The sequence below is a fragment of the Salvelinus namaycush genome, chromosome 1 (assembly GCF_016432855.1).
Source record: "Salvelinus namaycush isolate Seneca chromosome 1, SaNama_1.0, whole genome shotgun sequence".
In the NCBI taxonomy this organism is placed as follows: Eukaryota; Metazoa; Chordata; class Actinopteri; order Salmoniformes; family Salmonidae; genus Salvelinus; species Salvelinus namaycush.
The window spans coordinates 42,502,150-42,523,537 of NC_052307.1; the positions used below are offsets into that span (position 1 = coordinate 42,502,150).

The 21,388-nt window shown below is 41.0% G+C and overlaps 1 protein-coding gene and 1 long non-coding RNA gene across 2 annotated transcripts in view; one reads left to right on the forward strand and one right to left on the reverse strand.

The window, feature by feature from the left end:
* LOC120044150 overlaps positions 1-9,052 on the reverse strand; it is a 51,238-nt gene extending 42,186 nt beyond the window's left edge. Inside the window, exon 1 of the long non-coding RNA XR_005476522.1 lies at positions 8,600-9,052. This is a non-coding gene — a long non-coding RNA (uncharacterized LOC120044150). The remainder of the gene's footprint in view (positions 1-8,599) is intronic.
* msh3 (mutS homolog 3 (E. coli)) overlaps positions 1-21,388 on the forward strand; it is a 105,310-nt gene that overhangs the window by 44,975 nt on the left and 38,947 nt on the right. The window contains exons 14-17 of the mRNA XM_038988730.1: positions 10,371-10,558; positions 16,305-16,473; positions 18,833-18,897; positions 19,165-19,281. Of these exons, the coding sequence (XP_038844658.1) occupies positions 10,371-10,558; positions 16,305-16,473; positions 18,833-18,897; positions 19,165-19,281 (539 nt within the window). The remainder of the gene's footprint in view (positions 1-10,370; positions 10,559-16,304; positions 16,474-18,832; positions 18,898-19,164; positions 19,282-21,388) is intronic.

The window sequence follows — 21,388 nt, forward strand, 5'->3', positions numbered from 1 at the left end:
AAAAAGAGAGTTTGGTAGGGTAGACCAGTTCTTGTTTAATTTTTGTGAGCAAAGGTATATAATTTGAAGTGAACAGGTCTTTAAGACTTAGGGTAACATATTTGCCCAAGTATTTTAAGCATGTTTCAGTCAATTGGAATGGAGATATTGTTTCTAAGTTGATTGTAGAGGGAATATTCAAAGGTAATGCCATGGATTTATCCACATAAATTTTGTACCCTGACAGGTTACTATATTCATATATGATGTCCATTACTGCAGTGACAGGGGTCTCTGGTTTAGACATGTATAAAAGCACATCATCAGCAAATAATAAAATGCTATGCTCTTCATCACCCATAGAGATGCGCCTGATGTTATTACTAGACCTCATTGCCTCAGTCAGTGGTTCTATGACTAACAAGAAGAGAGCAGGAGATAAAGGGCAGCCTTGATGACAGCCCCTACCGATATTAAATCTTTCTGATAATTTACCATTTGTGTTAACCTGTTTGGGCTGCAGGGGCAGTATTGAGTAGCCAGATAAAAGGTGCCCATTTCAAATGGCCTCGTACTCAATTCTTGCTCGTACAATATGCATATTATTACTATTGGATAGAAAACACTCTCTAGTTTCTAAAACCGTTTGAATTATATCTGTGAGTAAAACAGAACTCATTTGGCACAAACTTCCTGACCAGGAAGTGGAAAATCTGAAATCAATGCTCTGTTCTAGGTCCTGCCTATAAATGGGCATGATACGTATTAGTATACATGCACGTCATACACCTTCCCCTAGATGTCAAGAGGCAGTGAGAGAAGAAATGAAGTGTTTATCTTGGTCTGAGTTGGAATAAATCCTCTTGGAATGACGTGTCACCCATTTCCTGTTTTCAGGAAGGCGCAAGAAGGAACCGGGGATTGCCTTTTGAAAAGCTGTCGTTATAGGCGACTACTATCTCCGGCTTTGAATTTATTTGATACATGTGACAATATCATCGTAAAGTATGTTTTTTCAATATAGTTTAATCAGATTATTGAAATTTTTTCGGGAGTTTTGCCGTGTTCCGTTCTCTTCCGTTTGTTGACATGGAGAGATTCGCGCCACTTGGCAAGTGTGCTTGCTAAATCGAGAGGGAAAAAGGCAGTTCTAAATCCAAACAACGATTGTTCCCGACAAAGGACCCCTTGTACAACATTCTGATGAAAGATCAGCAAAAGTAGGACCCATTTTATGATGCTATTTCATATATCTGTCGAACATGTGAACTAGTCGTTTGCGCCCAGCTTTTGGATACTCTCTCGCCATACCGAAGCTGTATGTCGTAATGAAGTTATTTTTAGAATTCTAACACGGCGATTGCATTAAGAACTAGTGTATCTATCATTTCCTATACATGTATTTTTTAGTTATGTTTATGAATAGCTATTTGGTCAGAATATGTGTGTCAGAAAAATATCCGGACGTTGTGGGAAAAAGTAGCTACGTTAGCACAATGTATAACCACTGATTTCAGCTCTAAATATGCACATTTTCGAACAAAACATAAGTGTATGTATAACCTGATGTTATAGGACTGTCATCTGATGAAGCATATCAAGGTTAGTCAAAAATTATATATCTTTTGCTGGTTTGTTACGATCGCTAACTTTTGCTGCTGGGAAATGGCTTGTGTTTCTGGCTATTGTGGTAAGCTAATATAACGCTATATTGTGTTTTCGCTGTAAAACACTTAAGAAATCGGAAATATTGTCTGGAATCACAAGATGCCTGTCTTTCATTTGCTATACACTATGTATTTTTCAGAAATGTTTTATGATGAGTATTTAGGTATTTGACGTTGGTGTCTGTAATTATTCTGTCTGCTTTCGGTGCAATTTCTGATTGTAGCTGCAATGTAAACTATGATTTATACCTGAAATATGCACATTTTTCGAACAAAACATAGATTTATTGAATAACATGTTATAAGACTGTCATCTGATGAAGTTGTTTGTTGGTTAGTTTGGTTGGTTCTTGGTTAGTTAGGTTGGCTTTGTGCATGCTACCTGTGCTGTGAAAAATGTCTGTCCTTTTTTGTATTTGGTGGTGAGCTAACATAAATATACGTGCTGTTTTCGCTGTAAAACATTTTAAAAATCGTAAGATATAGTTATCTTATTCAGATATTTAGTCATTTCGTTGTTCGATCGTGTACATTGTGAAGTATAAAGAGATTTATAGAAGTCGCAAAACGTATTATTGGTAAGCAATGGATCATGAGAAGTGAAGCCATCTGCCGTTCTTATAGACTTAATAGATCTTTCATTTTGTTATTTTTTAAGTTGGTATGCAAGTAGATGCCTCGGACGGTTACCAAACTCATAATATTTTTGCTTGGTAAAAAACAACCGTTTTTTAAAACATGTTTTGTGTGCTCTAAATTGAGTTGGGCCTTAGCACAAGCTAGTGAATTCCAGTTCGCCTGGGTTGGTTGGTTGTTTATGAAAAAGTTCTAAATGCTTTACTTCAACCTCCAATTTTTCCCTATTTTCAATTCTAAGCTTCTTGATCAGAGAGGCTTGGGAAATGATATGACCCCTTATGGTTGCTTTAGCAGCATCCCAAATAGTTGCAGCTGAGACAGGAAAGAGTTGGTTGTCGAGCCAGTAATGTGATAAAATATAAATTATCACAGAGTAGAATCCTTCATTGTTAAGCAGAGATGTATTAAGTCTCCAATACCTCGTTTTGGGACAATTAATAAGACGTTTGTGTAACCCTAAACCAAAACAAAAAATACAAATAAAGTTTAGAAAAACCCCACTGCTGAGTCCCCAAATGAAATGACAGACCCCAAAAACGGCGCCTAACCTGTTTTCTGTCACTTTACTAACAGGAAGCCCACTAAGGGTTTTTAAGAAGAGAAAAGGTTTCACTGTGTCCTATGTTGAATAAAGGGGAATTAACATAAATCTATGGACATGTGGATGAAAAAGGAATAAACTAAATATTTTAAATTGTCCTAAGCGTTATCGCTATTGCACTCATATGCACGTGCCCGAACATACACACCATACAATCACATGTTGCCTAGCCTATATAATAAAAAAGACAAAATTGCGGGCCTAAAGAAGATGAATTATAGCCTAGTAAATACACTCATTTGCCTACCTTGAGGCCCGACTAAATGAGCAAATTAACAGGAACGTCACTGAGATTTGGCTTATTCATTCATTAAAAAAAAGAAAAAGAACCTCATTAGTTCTATAAATGAAAAGCTTAGTTACATTACACCACACCGCTTATTAACCTCTCTAGGGTACGTGAGACGGTAGCGTACCACCTCTTCAACAGCCAGTGAAAGTGCAGGGCGCCAAATTCAAAACAACAGAAATCCCATAATAAAAATTCCTCAAACATACATGTATTTTACACCATTTTAAAGATACACCAGTTGTAAATCCAGCCACAGTGTCCGATTTCAAAAAGGCGTTACGACGAAAGCAAACCAAACGATTATGTTAGGTGAGTGCCTATTCACAGAATAACACAGCCATTTTTCCAGCCAAAGAGAGGATTTACAAAAAGCAGAAATATAGATAAAATTAATCACTAACCTTTGATGATCTCCATCAGATGACACTCATAGGACTTCATGTTACACAATACATGTATGTTTTGTTCGGTAAAGTTCATATTTATATCCAAAAATTGGAGTTTACATTGGCGCCTTACGTTCAGAAGTCACAAAACATCCTTTGATTTTGCAGAGAGCCACATCAATTTACGGGAATACTCATAATAAACATTGCTAAAAGATACAACTGTTATGCATGGAATTTTAGATGCACTTCTCCTTAATGCAACCGCTGTGTCAGATTTCAAAAAAGCTTTACTAAAAAAGCAAACCATGCAATAATCTGAGTCGGCGCTCAGAGCCCAATCAAGACACAAATATAGCCGCCATATTATGCAGTCAACAGAAGTCAGAAATAACATTATAAACATTCACTTACCTTTGATGATCTTCATCAGAATGCACTCCCAGTTCCACAATAAATGTTTGTTTTGTTCGATAATGTCCGTCATTTATGTCCAAATTCCTCCTTGTTGTTCTAGCGTTCAGTTCACTTTCCAAACTCATGACACTTGGGCGGGTCCAGCGGAAAGTACGGACGAAAAGTTAAAAAAGTTATATTACAGTCCGTAAAAACATGACACACGAAATATTGAATCAATCTTTAGGATGTTTTTAACATAATTCTTCAATAATGTTCCAACCGGAGTATTCCTGTGTCTTCAGAATTGCGATGGAACAGAGCTCGCTCTCACGTGAACGCGCATGGTCAGAGCATGGTCACCTCATGGCAGACCTGACTAATTCCTCTCTCCTTCGGCCCCACTAAACAGTAGAGGCATCAGACAAGGTTCTAACGACTAGTGGAAGCCTTAGGAAGTGCAACATTACCAATATCCCACTGTATCTTCAATAGGAGCTGAGTTGAAAAATCGTTCAACCTCAGAATTCCCACTTCCTGGTTGGATTTTTTCTCAGGTTTTTGCCTGCCTGATGAGTTCTGTTATACTCAGACATCATTCAAACCGTTTTAGAAACTTCAGAGTGTTTCCTATCCAAATCTGTAGCAGGCCGTTTACTCTGGGCATGCTTTTCATCCGGACGTGAAAATGCTGCCCCCTACCCCAAAGAAGTTAACGATTACTTTGAATACCATTGCATGGTAGATGGTTCCGACCCAAGGTATTCAGTCATCTGTATGTGGTGCATAATTTTGCTAGGGCAAATAAAAGTTACTCACGATCATGTCTATACACTGACCATGTGTGCACCCTAATAACACAACTAGCAACCTTCACGGATCTGGGTTCTGTGCCGCTGTAGAGTGGATATTGTCCCGGTAGAAGGTGAGCGCAGACTGGGGATCTTCAAATGTGTGGCTAGCCCCCTGTAAAGTAATCCTCAGTTATCCGGGTGTATCAGGCCAAATCTGACTCCTGCCTTGTGAAGGTGGGCTTTTACACCTTTGTATGCAGCTCTGCATTTTGCCAGATCTGCAGAGTAATCTGGGAAGATATGGATCCGCTTGCCATTGTAGTTCAGTTGTCCTCTTTCACGGGAGGTGCAAATAATTTTCTCTTTGGTCTGGAAGTAATGTAGGCGGACCAGCATTGCTCTGGGAGGGTGACCGGGCTGTGGTTTTACCGCTAGAGTGCGATGTGCCCTGTCGATGACTGGGGGCCGGTCAAACGTCTCTCCGCCAAGGACGTCAAGCAGGAAAGTGGCCATGAACTCGGTAGGATTGCGCCCTTCCATCCCTTCTGTAATTCCGACCACACGTATGTTCTTTAACTTCACGTGCTCGTCGTTTTTGGTTTCCAATTCGGTAAGCCAATTATCTATGTCGGTCAATGGCGTTTCCATATCCTTTATTTTTTGGGGTTTTGTCGCGAAAGTCGTTTCTAGTGTTGCCATAGTTGACTGGACTTCTGTCATAATTTCAGCTCGTAGACTTGACAGAGAGGAGTGAAGTTCGGTCATGAAATCAGAGTGTAGTGTAGCCATTTCTGCACGGATGGTGACTAGCATCTCCATAGCGTTAGCATCCGCCATCTTGTTGCTAGTCTTCGTCGTGTCTTCTTGTTTACCGTTTTCCCAGTTCCGGACATATCCAATAATGTCACCGGAATGTTGCTCGAGTCAGTAGGTGTGCAAAATTTGTTCTTGTTTTGATAGATAAAAGGTTAAAACATAGAAGTATCAGCCCTTAGTGGAGTGGCCTCGGAACACATCTTTACGTAGTCATTTTGAAACCGCACCCCTTTTCTTTTTATTCAGTTTAGTCACATTATTTCTCAATTTGCAATTTGCCATTCCTTTTGCCTCATCCCTCTCAACCATACAATTTTTCAATTCCTCATCAATCCACAGGGATTTAACAGTTTTTACAGTCATTTTCTTAATGGGTTCGTGTTTATTAGCAACTGGAATAAGCATATTTCATAAATGTGTCAAGTGCTTTGTCTGTTTGCTCCTCATTACACACGACGGACCAACAGATAATATATACATCAATAACATAGGAATCACAACAAAATGTATTGTATGACCTCTTATACACCAGCTTCAATGCCATACAACTCTCCTTCCATGGCCTCCAACTGCTCTTAAATGCAAGTAAAACTAAATGCATGCTTTTCAACCGATCGCTGCCCATACCTGCCCGCCCGTCCAGCATCACTACTCTGGACGGTTCTGACTTAGAATATGTGGACAACTACAAATACCTAGGTGTCTGGTTAGACTGTAAACTCTCCTTCCAGACTCACATTAAGCATCTCCAATCCAAAATTAAATCTAGAATCAGCTTCCTATTTTGCAACAAAGCATCCTTCACTCATGCTGCCAAACATACCCTCGTAAAACTGACTATCCTACCGATCCTTGACTTCGGCGATGTCATTTACAAAATAGCCTCAAACTCTACTCAGCAAATTGGATGCAGTCTATCACAGTGCCATCAGTTTTGTCAGCAAAGCCCCATATACTACCCACCACTGCGACCTGTATGCTCTCGTTGGCTGGCCCTCGCTTCATATTCGTCGCCAAACTCACTGGCTCCAGGTCGTCTATAAGTCTTTGCTAGGTAAAGCCCCGCCTTATCTCAGCTCACTGGTCACCACAGCAGCACCAGCATCCAAAAATCACTGAAGCTGGAGACTCATATCTCCCTCACTAACTTTAAGCACCAGCTGTTAGAGCAGCTCACAGATCACTGCAACTGTACATAGCCCGTCTGTAAACAGCCCATCCAACTACCTCATCCCCCACACTGTTATTTATTGTATATATTTTGCTCCTTTCCACCCCAGTATCTCTACTTGCACACTCATCTTCTGCACACCTATCACTCCAGTGTTTAATTGCTATATTGTAACTATTTTGCCACTATGGCCTATTTATTGCCCATATTCTACCTCATTTGCACACACTGTATATAGTCATTTTCTATTGTATTATTGACTACATGTTTGTTTATTCCATGTGTTATTCTGTGTTGTTGTTTGTGTCGCACTGCCTTGCTTTATCTTTGCCAGGTCGCATTTGTAAATTACAACTTGTTCTCAACTAGCCTACCTGGTTAAATAAAGATGAAATAAAAAAATATATTTAGGCCCATCCTTTGGAACTTTGGTTTTCCTAGATATGGCTACTATATTGTGATCACTACATCCGATGGATCTGGGTATTGCTTAATTCTTGCAGCATTTAGTAAAGATGTGATCAATACATGTTGATGATTTCATTCCTGTGCTGTTTGTAACTACCCTGGTAGGTTGACTGATAACCCGAACCAGGTTGCAGGCACTGATTACAGTTTGAAGCTTTTTCTTGAGTGGGCAGCTTGATGAAAGCCAGTCAATATTTAAATCACCCAGAAAATATACTTCTCTGTTGATATCACATACATTATCAAGCATTTCACACATGTTATCCATATACTGACTGTTAGCACTTGGTCTATAGCAGCTTCCCACCAGAATGCGCTTTAGGTGAGGCAGATGAACCTGTAGCCATATTACTTCAACAGTATTTAACATTAGATCTTCTCTAATCTTTACAGGAATGTGGTTCTGAATATAAACAGCAACACATTTCTATAAATGTTATAATCTTGTATTGCTACCACTGTATCGTCAAAGGTATTATCTAAGTGAGTTTCAGAGATAGTCAGAATATGAATGTCATCTGTTACTAGCAAATTATTGATTTCATGAACCTTGTTTCTAAAGCCACATATATTAACTTGTGCTATTTTTATTATTTTTCTTTGAGGATCCTTACTTGCTTTGATTGTTTTACTGGGAAGCTTAGCAGCAGTAGATGTGCTCATGTTCTTTATGTTAGTGCAGGGTGAGCTGCTGATAGTGGACTTCCTCCCAGGGCACACCAGCTTAGTGCTAACAGTATAAATCTGGTTCATAGGCACATGATTTTTGCATATAATAACTGTAGGATCAGTAGAGGCATTCAGGGCAGTTAAAGGGACATACATTAGGTTACTTATATTGTGTCTACTGATGCCCCTGGTGTAATGTACAATTGCTGAAGCATTATGACAACTCTGCGTCACAATGGTAGGGATTAGCTGAGCTGGGCTTGAGTCATTGATAAATCATTGTCTCAAAGCAGCCTTATAATGCTGTGAAAGAATCCAGGATCCCAAATGATTTGGGTGGATCCCATCCTCCTTATAAAGCGTGTTTTGTTTCCAAAGGTATCGAAATTGTCAACAAAAGTTACACCCATTGAGCTGCAATAATCATGTAGCCAGTTGTGAAGAGAAAGAATCCTGCTAAAGCGTACAATGCTGCGATTCAGAGATAGCGGATATGATAGGTCTTTTGTTAGTGTTTAGTAGAGATTCAATCAACTCTTTAAAAATCCAGTTTCAACTTTTCAGAACTGCCCTTCATAATGTCATTAAAACCCACATGGACTACGATATAATTGATTTCCATGTCCTGGCATAGTGCATTCGAGAGCAGCTTAGTAATGTCATTTACTCAAGCTCCGTCATAAAACATTGTTTTTGCACCAGGAACGGTCACATTTCTTACCATGGAGCTGCCCAGAATCACTTCTGTCAAGAAGGAGGAGGAAATCCTCGGCAGGTAAACAATTGCCAATGGAACTCCGAGTGATCCGGTTTGTCCTGAAACAGTGCGTAATAGATACAGCTCCTTCAGCGCTGGAACCGTTATTTCTTCAGACAAAACTCATCTGGTACTAACTTTGTTAGCTTGATGGCTAGCAGTTTAGCTTCTCTGTCAAGCAGGCTTAAACCGGTCTGTTAAGCAGGATTCCGGGACAAGAAATAGCGGTCCTTGCTGTTAAAAGCAAACCGTGTCGCGGGTTCGATGCAAAAACATGTTCTGTATTCGTATTTAATGAATATCGGTTTTGTTTCAACCAAAAATAACAAACCGAATGTTTTCCAGCATACAATGTTCAGCTGCGCACTCTGATGACGTGTGACGACATGACGTGCAACAAGTACGGACACATCTGTCCTCAGTGATTCTCTCCACAGAACTAAGGGACAGGATGTACTTTATAACCCAGCCCTAGCCTGTGGTTGACCAATTAGGATTCCTTGCAATAAAACTGGACCAATGGCCAAATAACAAGTATCCTATTTCAGGCTCAATGTGTAGACAAATTCCTTCCATGTCTCTGACCCATTGCTCATTATTTCCCTATTACAGAAAAAACACCTATTTCCATTGATCGTTAGTATTGACTTTTAGTCCTCTTGACCTTTAGGCCTCTTGACCTTTAGTCCTCTGTATTTATCTTGAAATATTCTTACATTAGTCAGCCCAACGGTCTTGACTTTACAGACCTTGACAGACCATGCTGTTCCTTATATAGCTGATACCAAGAATGCTCAGTCGTGGCTGGTTCAACCCCTCCCATATAGATTGGTGAGCAACCATAAGTCACTTTGGATTCATCCGCCTCTGGTGTGGTCTCCCAGATGCCAGGACAATTAGGAATACTGCGGCCTTTGTTCTGTTCCTCCAGGCTATCTCGGTCTCATTGACACCCACCACATCTCATCTATGGAATGCCAGCTGTAGGTTTTTAGGCTCTTCTCAGTTCACACAGACATTTAATAGAACAGAAATGTCTTACTGTTCAGTTAAGTATATAATCATCAAATATCCAACAAATCAGGTAAATATGTAATTTTTCTATCACATATTGTAATCCAAACCCAACCTTAATTTACTCGTTGTGATGCACTGACGTTCCAAACTCTGTTTTAGACGAGATTAACTTCATTACCAAAATTATCCTATTACACTTTTGTAGTGAATTTTGACACTAGAATAAATTATTCGGACTTATATTGATGCCACATAGGCTGTTTTCAAAGGGAGGGTTACTTCCTTACTTTACAGGTTAGTGTGTGAGTCCTAAGACCTACTTTACACCTTCCGCTTCAATTGAACATCTGCTCATGTCCGCACAGGGTTGCACGTCTGCACACCACCTAGGAAAAGAGTCCTGCGGACAGAGATTGAGGAAGTCCGTGCGGACATATGTGGAGGGTAGCGGACATTCGATATTGCATAATTTCATTCGAGCCGACCTAATAGCGCGGAAGCGTAAGATGTAAATTAGGCTTAACAGCTGTCATATCAGTATTAGATGAGAGTGAAGAATTTACATCTTATCTCTCTCCCCACACACACATACTCTTGTTTTATTCCATGATCTAATTGATACATTCTCAGTTATGTCAATGATATTACCTCACCACAGGGAAATATATGAAAGATGAATTGAGTTTTAATATCGTGTGTTTGCATGTGTGTGTTCCAGTGTTCCACCCAGGAGTTCTACCTCATCAGCAGCAGTCTTTCTCGGCTGGGGGTGGAACTACAGGCTCTGCTCCCATCCATCCAATCACAGCTCAGCTCCTCTCTACTCCGAGGGCTCCTATTGGACACACCTGAACTGCTGGCTCCCGCTCACAACTTTCTCAAAGTCCTCAACGAGAAGGCAGCCAAGTGAGTCACCACAGTGTGGGCTTGTATGTGTTAGGCTTGAGCGTTATACCGTATACTGGGGTATTTGGAAATAGCCACGGGATGGTTTTTCAATATCGTTGAAACTATTTCTTTGAAGTTTTTCAATGCATTTTAATATTTGTAGCTACTTTTTAAGTAAATACATGCAGTCAACTTGTGCAATAAGTTAGGAAATAAAGCAGATCGCCTTGATCATTTCACCTGCCACATTGTTTTACATTATGAAGCTTTCCGTAGTTCCCCAGAACATTTGAGCCAGTTACGTGTTTGTTTGTAAATAGCACAACGAAAGAAAGCGGGAGCAGGTGAGTCCAGCTGTGTATTGACAGGGGTCACGTTTTATATTGAAAGTCAAGTGTTTATTTTTGTTGCTTTAATAGAGTGATCAGGGGCGTGCAACTTTAGTTTTCCTTCACAGAAAATACATTAGCATTTAGCAGAAAATGACAACAGAAGTGCATTGCTATTTGGCTGGCAGCCACCCAAGTAAATGAGCTTACAATGAAAATTATTTTTTTGTGAAAACGTTACATGGCCATCATATTTCTAATGTTTATCATAGAAAGAATGTAGCCAGCTACATTTCCTAATGTATTGCTTCAAGTTAATCTTGCATTTTATTAGAGAAAAGTAGCGACACAGAGCCCTTACTGCTGATAGAATGTCCATTTGTGAATTCTCATCTGAGTGGAGAATCAAATCAGTCTTTATTTATACAGCACATTTCAGACATGGACTGCAACATAATGTGCTTTACAGGAAAAAACAAATAAAACAATGCAAATATAAACTGAAATATTTACTACACAACAAATATAAGAGGATAAAAAAACGAAATAATAACAATGAAAACTGAACGATTTAAAAGCACCTTAAGGAAAAACAAAGCTAAAAAGGTGTGTTTAAAAATTCCCACAGTTTCGGCCCCCCTCAGGTTCTCTAGCAGGCTATTCCACAGGTTGGGGGCATAGTAACTAAAGGCTGCCTCTCCATGCCTCTTGGTCCTAGGCTTTGTGATAGTTAAAAGGCCAGTACCAGAGGACCTGAAGGACCTACTGGGTACATAACTTTAAAGCATGTCTAACATCTACTGGGGTGCACAATCATGGACTATTTTAAAAACCAGTGTTATGTGTGCTCTCTGTCTGGTCTTGGTAAGTACCCGTACTGCAGCATGAATTAAAATGTGCGACCAGATTCTATCTCTGTGCTTTGGCTCCAACAATAAGTACAGTGTCTTCGGAAAGTATGGGCTCCCGAGTGGTGCAGCGGTCTAAGGCACTGCATCTCAGTGCTAGAGGTGTCATTACAGACCCTGATTCGATCCCGGGCTGTATCACAACCGGCCGTGATCAGGTGACCCATAAGGTGGCGCACAATTGGACCAGCGTCGTCCGGGTTAGGGGAGAGTTTGTCCGGGGTAGGCCGTCATTGTAAAAATAAAAATTTGTTCTTAACTGACTTGCCTAGTTAAATAAAAGTATTCAGACCCCTTCCCTTTTTCCACATTTTGTTACATCACAGCCTTATTCCAAAATGGATCAAATGAAACATGTTCCGCAACAATCTACACCAAAATACCCCAGAATGACAAAGCAAAACAGATTTTTTGAAATAAAAATAAATTAAATGAAATATCACATTTACATACAGTGGGGCAAAAAAGTATTTAGTCAGACAAAATGAGGGGGAAAAAATCCAGAAAATCACATTGTAGGATTTTTAATGAATGTATTTGCAAATTATGGTGGAAAAGTTGCTCTCTCAGAATATCATAATGGCCCTGCAACTTTGACTTTTGCCATTTCTGCTCTGCCTTTCTGCACTTTCTCTTTAATTTATTAGTTTCCTCACTCATCCAAGGGGCTTTCCGTTTGGAAGTGGCCTTCTCCAACTTCACTAGAGCTTTGGAGTCAATTGTTGCCCTTAATTTGCTATTAAAGTTATCAAAAAATCATCACAAAAGGAAGACAGAATATGTGATGGAGCATTGTTTATACATAGGGTTGCACATTTTGGGGAATATTCAGAGGTGGAAACTTTTCGTGGGAATTAACCGGAATATATGGGAATTAACGGGAATATATGCACATTAATATTAATACCATTTAAATGTAGATGTTTTTTGCATTGGATATAAACTCAGCAAAAAAAGAAACGTCCCTTTTTCAGGACCCTGTCTTTCAAAGATAATAAATCCAAATAACTTCACAGATCTTCATTGTAAAGGGTTTATTACACTGTTTCCCATGCTTGTTCAATGAACCATAAACAATTAATGAACATGCACCTGTGGAACAGTCGTTAAGACACTAACAGCTTACAGACGGTAGGTAGGCAATTAAGGTCACAGTTATGAAAACGTAGGACACTAAAGAGGCCTTTCTACTGACTCTGAAAAACACAAAAGAAAGATGCCCTGTTGTAAGGCAGGTCCTCACCAGACATCACTGGCAACAACGTCACCTATGGGCACAAACCCACCATCGCTGGACCAGACAGGACTGGCAAAAAGTGCTCTTCACTGACGAGTCACGGTTTTGTCTCACCAGGGGGTGATGGTCAAATTTGCGTTTATCGCCGAAGGAATGAGCGTTACACCGAAGCCTGTACTCTGGAGCGGGATCGATTTGGAGGTGGAGGGTCCTAATGGTCTGGGGTGGTGTGTTACAGCATCATCGGACTGAGCTTGTTGTCATTGCAGGCAATCTCAACGCTGTGCGTTACAGGGAAGACATCCTCCTCCCTCATGTGGTACCCTTCCTGCAGGCTCATCCTGACATGACCCTCCAGCATGACAATGCCACCAGCCATACTGCTCGTTCTGTGCGTGATTTCCTTCAAGACAGAAATGTCAGTGTTCTGCCATGGCCAGCGAAGAGCCCGGATCTCAATTCCATTGAGCACGTCTAGGACCTGTTGGATCGGAGGGCTAGGGCCATTCTCCTCAGAAATGTCCGGGAACTTGCAGGTGCCTTGGTGGAAGAGTGGGGTAACATCTCACAGCAAGAACTGGCAAAACTGGTGCAGTCCACGAGGAGGAGATGCACTGCAGTACTTAATGCAGCTGGTGGCCACACCAGATACTGACTGTTACTTTTGATTTTGACCCCCCCTTTGTTCAGGGACACATTATTCCATTTATGTTAGTCACATGTCTGTGGAACTTGTTCAGTTTATGTCTCAGTTGTTGAATCTTGTTATGTTCATCCAAATATTTACGCATGTTAAGTTTGCTGAAAATAAACGCAGTTGACAGTGAGAGAACGCAAATTTATTTACCACATCATATGGAGACAGAAACATAAACATTTTACCTTATCATAAGTTGACATAATTGCAAATGATTAAATCCTTCCTTGAACTTTCATTAAATGAGTTGAGTCTTCACATGGGATGATTCCACTGAACAACAAAAGAAAGGGAATATTGAATGATCACCAATGATCCATCGTGTCTCCCAAAAATGTTTTCAACGTTGTCAGGCTCAAAAAGCCTCAAATGACCACCAATTTCTCAACCCTTGTATTGGTCAGCCTGTTGCGTGCTTTGGTGTGTGTGTTCCCAAACAAGGACCAGTTGCACTCTGAGGCGGCTGATGTTGGTGGGATTTGGAGGAGGATGGAAGCAACAGGGGAAAGAGCCTTAGATTCACAAAGTCCCTTCCAACAGGTGGCTGATGAGATATGTTGGCACGACTGCCTTATTGCATCTCCATCCCAAAGCCCTTGCTTGGAAGTGTACTTCGCCAGACTGCCAAGAACCTTGCCATCATCCAGGCCAAGGTGGCGAGACACAGTAGTGATGACACCATAGGCCTTGTTGATCTCTGCACCAGACAGGATGCTCTTGCCAGCATGCTTGGGTCCAACATGTATGCTTCGGTGTGTATGGGCTTCAGGCAGAAGTCCTCACGCTTTTTGATGCGTTTCAGAATTGCAGTTTCCTCTGCTTGGAGCAACAGTGAAGTGGGCAGGGCTGTACGGATTTCTTCTCTTACATCTGCAAGAAGATTCTGAACATCAGACAGTAGGGCATTGTCTCCCTCAATCCGTGCAATGGCTACTGCTTTAGGTTTCAGAAGTTTCAGGCTGCTTACCTCTCTCTCCCAAAATACATCGGCAGACTGTGATATGGCCATTTCTTGGAGAGACTCCTTCCCCTCCAGGAGACTGTCAAACATGATGACAATACCACCCCAGCGGATGTTGCTAGGCAGCTTCAATGTGGTGCTCTTATTCTTCTCACTTTGCTTGGTGAGGTAAATTGCTGCTATAACTTGATGACCCTTCACATACCTAACCATTTCCTTGGCTCTCCTGTAGAGTGTATCCATTGTTTTCAGTGCCATGATGTCCTTGAGGAGCAGATTCAATGCATGAGCAGCACAGCCAATGGGTGTGATGTGAGGGTAGGACACCTCCACTTTAGACCAAGCAGCCTTCATGTTCGCAGCATTGTCTGTTACCAGTGCAAATACCTTCTGTGGTCCAAGGTCATTGATGACTGCCTTAAGCTCATCTGCAATGTAGAGACCGGTGTGTCTGTTGTCCCTTGTGTCTGTGCTCTTGTAGAATACAGGTTGAGGGGTGGAGATGATGTAGTTAATTATTCCTTGCCCATGAACATTCGACCACCCATCAGAGATGATTGCAATACAGTCTGTTTTCTCTATGATTTGCTTGACCTTCACTTGAACTGTGATGAACTCTGCATCCAGCAAATGAGTAGATAAAGCATGTCTGGTTGGAGGGGTGTAATGCTGGGTAAAGTACATTCAGAAATCACTTCCAATACACATTGCCTGTGAATTCTTAAAATAAAGTGGTGATCCTAACTGGCCTTAGACAGGGAATTTTTTTACTTGGATTTAATGTCAGGAATTGTGAAAATCTGATTTTCAATGTATTTGGCTAAGGTGTATGTAAACTTCCGAATTCAACTGTAATAAAGGAAAATATATTTTTAAAAGGTGTGTGTGTGTGTGTGTGTGTATATATATATATACACACAGTGGGGAGAACAAGTATTTGATACACTGCCGATTTTGCAGGTTTTCCTACTTACAAAGCATGTAGAGGTCTGTAATTTTTAATCATAGGTACACTTCAACTGTGAGAGACGGAATCTAAAACAAAAATCCAGAAAATCACATTGTATCATTTTTAAGTAATTCATTTGCATTTTATTGCATCGATCTTCAAGACTTCAAAGAGGGCCAGCCTACTTTCTAATACAAAATGTAATTGATGTGTACTGAACATATCACCCGTAATAAAGCGCAATGCACTATGATAAACTACATCCAATGGCTTCAATACATTCATATAGACGATATCGCCATAGTCAGTAACCAGAATGAATGTTGACTTGTTCTGCTATTTAATGAAAGACAGGACCTTTTCCTATAGATGAGGTCTATATTAATTCTGAATTTAAGTAATTCATCAGCTTGCTTTTTGAAAGATAGCTTTTCGTCAATCCAGATGCCCAGATATTAATAAGTGGGCACCATCCAAATCATCAGATACATTTTTACGTCATTTTGTAAATAACATATACTTGGTTTTACCTGCATTAAGTACCAATTTCAGTTAATCAATGGTTTTCTGTTGTGAAATAAAGGCAGATTGAAGCTCTGACCGAGCTTGGTCAGCTGTGCGGCAATGGCATACACCACAGTGTCATCTGCATACAGGTGAAAGTAAAAAATGTGTGTGTGTAGGTCAGGGGATAAGAGGGAGCTATTCTGTGACCTATCGGGCTTCCCAGTGCTCCAGGGGAGGAGAGTCGAGATCCAATCGGTTCTGACTGAGATACAAGACCACCGGAGAGAGGTCCGATACACACTCAGGACCCCCACACTGGACTACGTCACAGTCAGTGGACAAGAGGTAACGGAGAGAGAGAGAGAGAGAGAGAGAGAGAGAGAGAGTGTGTTGTGTGTGACAGACGCTGCGGGTGGACAGGGGAGTGTGTGTCTGTTTGTGTTAGGCAGAGACTAATATCATTTTAGCCCTATTCCCACTACAAGATATGAAGGAGAGTCCGAGGAGGGCGGGGTGGCGAAAGATAATTCTACTTTTCAATTCACATTACAGCCTTGCCTTTCGCTGTGGCTGGCAACGTGACATACTTGGTCCGCAGCTCAAAATGACAATTTTACAATTAAAAACTAAAAATTGTGTTTCAATTGAGAAACAGGCATTGGTCTGAAGCCAATAAAGAAAATAAATTCACGTGAGCACCACAATGCCTACTTCACCCATGCTCAGCCAAGGTTTTCCAGCACACAACTTTGACTTACTACAGTAGCTATGTTGGTCTATTGTAGACAAAAGCACAGTTGCTTTAACAGCATGTATTCATCAAGTAGCGTTAAATTCACACTTTGGATGGCTAGGCTACCTAGGCCTTTTGAATCCAAAATTATTGACTGGAATTAATTAATCATCACAATAGTGATGACATACTGGATGAGTATCTTTTTAATTACAGCTGCAAAGGCCTACACAATGCAACCCTGCATACAACGAGCTCAACCCTGTTAGTTTTTGTCTAATCGCAGTTGTCTGTTTAAAGGGTTTTACTGTTTTCATCCTCCCTGGGCCAGGAGTCTTTCCAGTATTTATTTTTTTACCATATGACCTTATTATTAATTTGGTCCCATATAAAAATGTTTTTACAGCTGATTTATTACTATGTCATGCGCTAAAACTAGGATCCGGAGTTGGTTAGGTTAGCATACTACCAGATCAGGAAAAACTCTGGGCCCCAGGAAAACAATTTCCCCACCACCACTCTGGGACCTGTGGTGCCACCTCTGAAATCACACAATGTTACAAATGAAACAACATATCCTATTTGTATGATCTATATTTTCCATGTTTTTGGTGGTGGGGATGGGCTTCCATAGTTTTATGAGGCTCAGTGCAGCCGGCGGCTACTGCGACAATTTCAGAATGTAACAGGCACTTAAGTAAAAAATCTATAAAACAAGTCTCAAATATTAGGAAAATGTCTATACATTTCAACTGTTTAAAAAACATTGCACTGCTATTACCATTTATATTGTAGGAGTGTTAACTCAACGAGACAATTCTGTTTACACTGCCCTGCTTCAAGTGGTGCAACTGTTGGGCGAGTGTCAGGCGCTACTTCCAGAGATAGTGGTCGAGACGTAGCAAGTACACAAGTTTGCATTTGAGTAATATGTGTAGCCTATGGTATTTTTACAAAAAGTTTACTAAGTGTGAAGAGGCCTTTTGTGTAGGTGGCTGAGTCACAGTGGTGATCTAATTTAGGCGTGCGTGTATGTTTGTGAGAAAAGCTGCGGGTGAATAGGTGAGTGTATGTGTTTGTGTTAGGCAGGCACTGATGGCCTCATTTTCTGTAGGTGGCTAGGTCACAGTGGGGATCTGATTTTAGTTGTGTATGTGTGTGTCTGACTTATTAACTGCTTAAATGTAGCCTAATGTAATCTCCCAAAGTAATTATTTATCATAAGAGGGCCATAAACCAGGGTTTCCCAAACTCTGTTATGGGGCTTAGATGCAGGGGGTGGGGCCCTTAACACTACACAGCTGATTCAAATAATCAAAGCTTGATGATGAGTTGTTTATTTGAATCAGCTATGTAGTGCTACAGCAAAAACCAAAACGTGCACCCTGAGTGGGCCCCAGGACCGAGTTTTGGAAAACCTGCCATAAACAATAATTAGTAATGCTGCAAGAAAGGTTCAAATCTCACCTTACTGGTAAAAATAGTTATACATTGCTGAGGTGTAGTCACTTTTGAAGACACAAGCTCAAGTACACAGTACAAATATGAAAATAGGGTTCAGCCAGGAGTTGATGGAGAGTCGGAAGAGCGAATGAAATGGTAGGAGGGACATCCTAGCTTCAAATGGTGTCAGATTTCACATCCTGCGTCACACAGGCAGAAGAGGAAAACTAATTTCAATAAGAATCAGGGCTACCTCTCAATGCAAGCCATTTCGATCTGTGGTGTCCACATATCGATTTATAAGCACAAATGTCTGTCCTAACCGGTACCAGAACCACGCAGGTCCCCAAAACAGGGGACTTTACATCTTTAAGGCTTGTTTGTGTGTTTTAATCAAATTGATGTTGTCTCTGTCTGCAGGCAAGTTATTTATCTCCCCTCCTGTTCTACCTCCTAACCTTTCTCCATCCTTCTCTCTCCCCCTGCATCCCTCTCTTCCTGCCTCCCTCTTTGCCTCCCCCATCACAGTTCTTGATAGAGGTGAAGAACTCTATGGTGTCTGTGGTTCCGTCCGACTGGGTTAAGATCAGCAGGTGAGAACACAGAGAGGACAGAGATGGGAGTGTTACACATTTTGTCACATTTTATTTATCTGTTCTAATCAGTGTTGTCTCTTCCTTTTATGTCTACCTTTCCCCTCCGTCTCATTTCTCTGACCACCGTCTTGTAAGATAGAGGTCCTGACAGGAAATTGTGATATTTGTTGAGCTGGGAAATGAAATCAATGACCGTGATCTATGACTGAGGATGAATCGCTCTCTCTCTCCCCCTCCCTCCTGACCCTACTCCCTTCCTTCAAGTACTAAGGCAGTGAGTAGGTACCAGTCTCCGTACCTGATAGGAAGATGTAGGAGTCTGTCCCAGCTCAGAGAACAGCTTCTCATCGACAGCCAGAAAGAATGGACCAACTTCCTACAGTATGTATCCCGTATTCATCACCTACAGTACATAAATTGAATGTTGTTAACATCCATCCAAAGTGGGGAGGGGGTTGATATGTAAAACAGCAGAAATTCCAATGGGAGGTTTAAGACCTAGTTTAAAGGAGCTACATGTAACATTTCCACCGGCGACTAACACCAACTGTCAATTACATATCAGTAGTAGCAAAGTGCTAGAAATCCACGAGAGTAAAACCTACTTTTTAGAACACCGCACAACGCAGCTAATTAGCATTTCACTTCTAATTAGCATTTTTACTGGGACTACAAGCCAGTCCAGCTGATAAGGTAAGAAGCAGTAATATGCCGTTTTAGGTGTTTTAAAGTTACCTTAAAAAAAACGCATGAAAATATCTAATTTAAAGACGTCCTTCCCTCCAACCCGCCATGTCAGGTCTCCTGGCACCTCCACTCCTATGAGGGACAGCTCCCCAAATACCAGTCAAAGCTCTTCTCTGTCCTGGCACCACAATGGAGGAACAAGCTCCTTCCTGTAATCCAGACAGTCCCTACCCATCTTCCAAAAATGTCTCTTCAAAAGCCTCTTGGTTTAACCCCCAAGCACCCCCTTGCACTAACACTTGCATTTTATTTTCTTACTATCACTGATTGTGCTAATAGCTGTACTTGGAGGAAAGTTTTACTTGCAGCGACTGTGATATGCGCTTGTCTTACTTACCTTAATGTAACAGTATTTCTTCCGTCGCTCTCCTTGCCACAATGTGGGATTGAACCAGGGACTCCCTGCACACATCAACAACAGTCACCCTCGAAGCACCGTTACCTATCGCTCCACAACAACTACTTCAAGGTCTCGGAGTGAGTGAATAGGGCTGTTGTGGTGACTGTATTACCGCCACACCGGCAGTCATGAGTCATGACCGCAGTAAAATTCCATGTCACGGTAATCTCCTCTTATGCACTCTGGACAAGTTTTGGTAGTACCCAACTTGCTAACGACCATCAGGTCCAAATGGCCTGGTACACGGAGCCCTATTGTCCCTCTAACCATTGATATCAATGCAAATGCAATCGAAAATCACATCAAACACTTATCATCAAAACAGTATCATGCTTTTAAAATTCACCCCACTGTGCTGATCAATTTGAAGAAAGTTCAACAGCAGGTTGAAACTGAGTGTAAAAAATGGTTGTTGTGGATGTTTTTTCAAAGCCTAACAGAACGAAATGGACAGCGCTTTCTAAGGCGATGATTAATTTAAAACACCCATACGCATATTAGAGTTTATGCATAGGCTTATGAGCCTAAGCCCCCCCCCCCCCCCCCCCCAAAAAAAACGTTGATTATTGATTGTGCCGTTATACAATACATAGCCTACCACATATTACCCATGCCAGAAAAACCAAAACCAAAATTGATTTAAGACGGTACATATTTGCCAGGTTGCAATTGTAAATGAGAACTTGTTCTCAACTTGCCTACCTGGTTAAATAAAGGTGAAATAAATAAAATAGGTCTAGCCCAGTGGGGGGGCTTGCCTGTTTGCATGTCATTTTGACATTAATACGTGTCACATATCAGTTTGCCAATGAAGCCGCATACAAACATGGTATGGTCTCTTTTTTGTTTTCTTGAGTAAGGCAGCTCCAAAATGCAGGTGTTTCAGCCAAGCTCAGTTCTTTCTGTGGTGGTGTGGCAAGCCAGCAGAAAATATGGAGCGTTGCGCTGTGATTGGCTCTGTTCTGTCACTCATGGGGACACTACGTCACCGCCAAGTCTAAGGGTAGAGCTAGAAACTTCTAGCCCCTTGGAGGCTGCCATAGAGTTACATTAGAAGTGCCCATCCAAGAAGGCTCAAGGTCATTGGCCACAGATAAAATGACTTCAAATCACGTTATATGTACTGTAGCTTTGATTGGACTGATCATGTCAACATCATACTTTCAAAATCTTAGCTAGCAGTCATCATCATGAATCAAGTCGACAATCTACTGGAAAATCCTTTTTAATCCTTGTCATATGAAGAGAAATAATGAAGAGAAGTTATAGATAAAACATATCGGTGCTCATTGGGCCATTGGACATAAACATTACACAACAAGTTGGAAATCGCAAATTCAA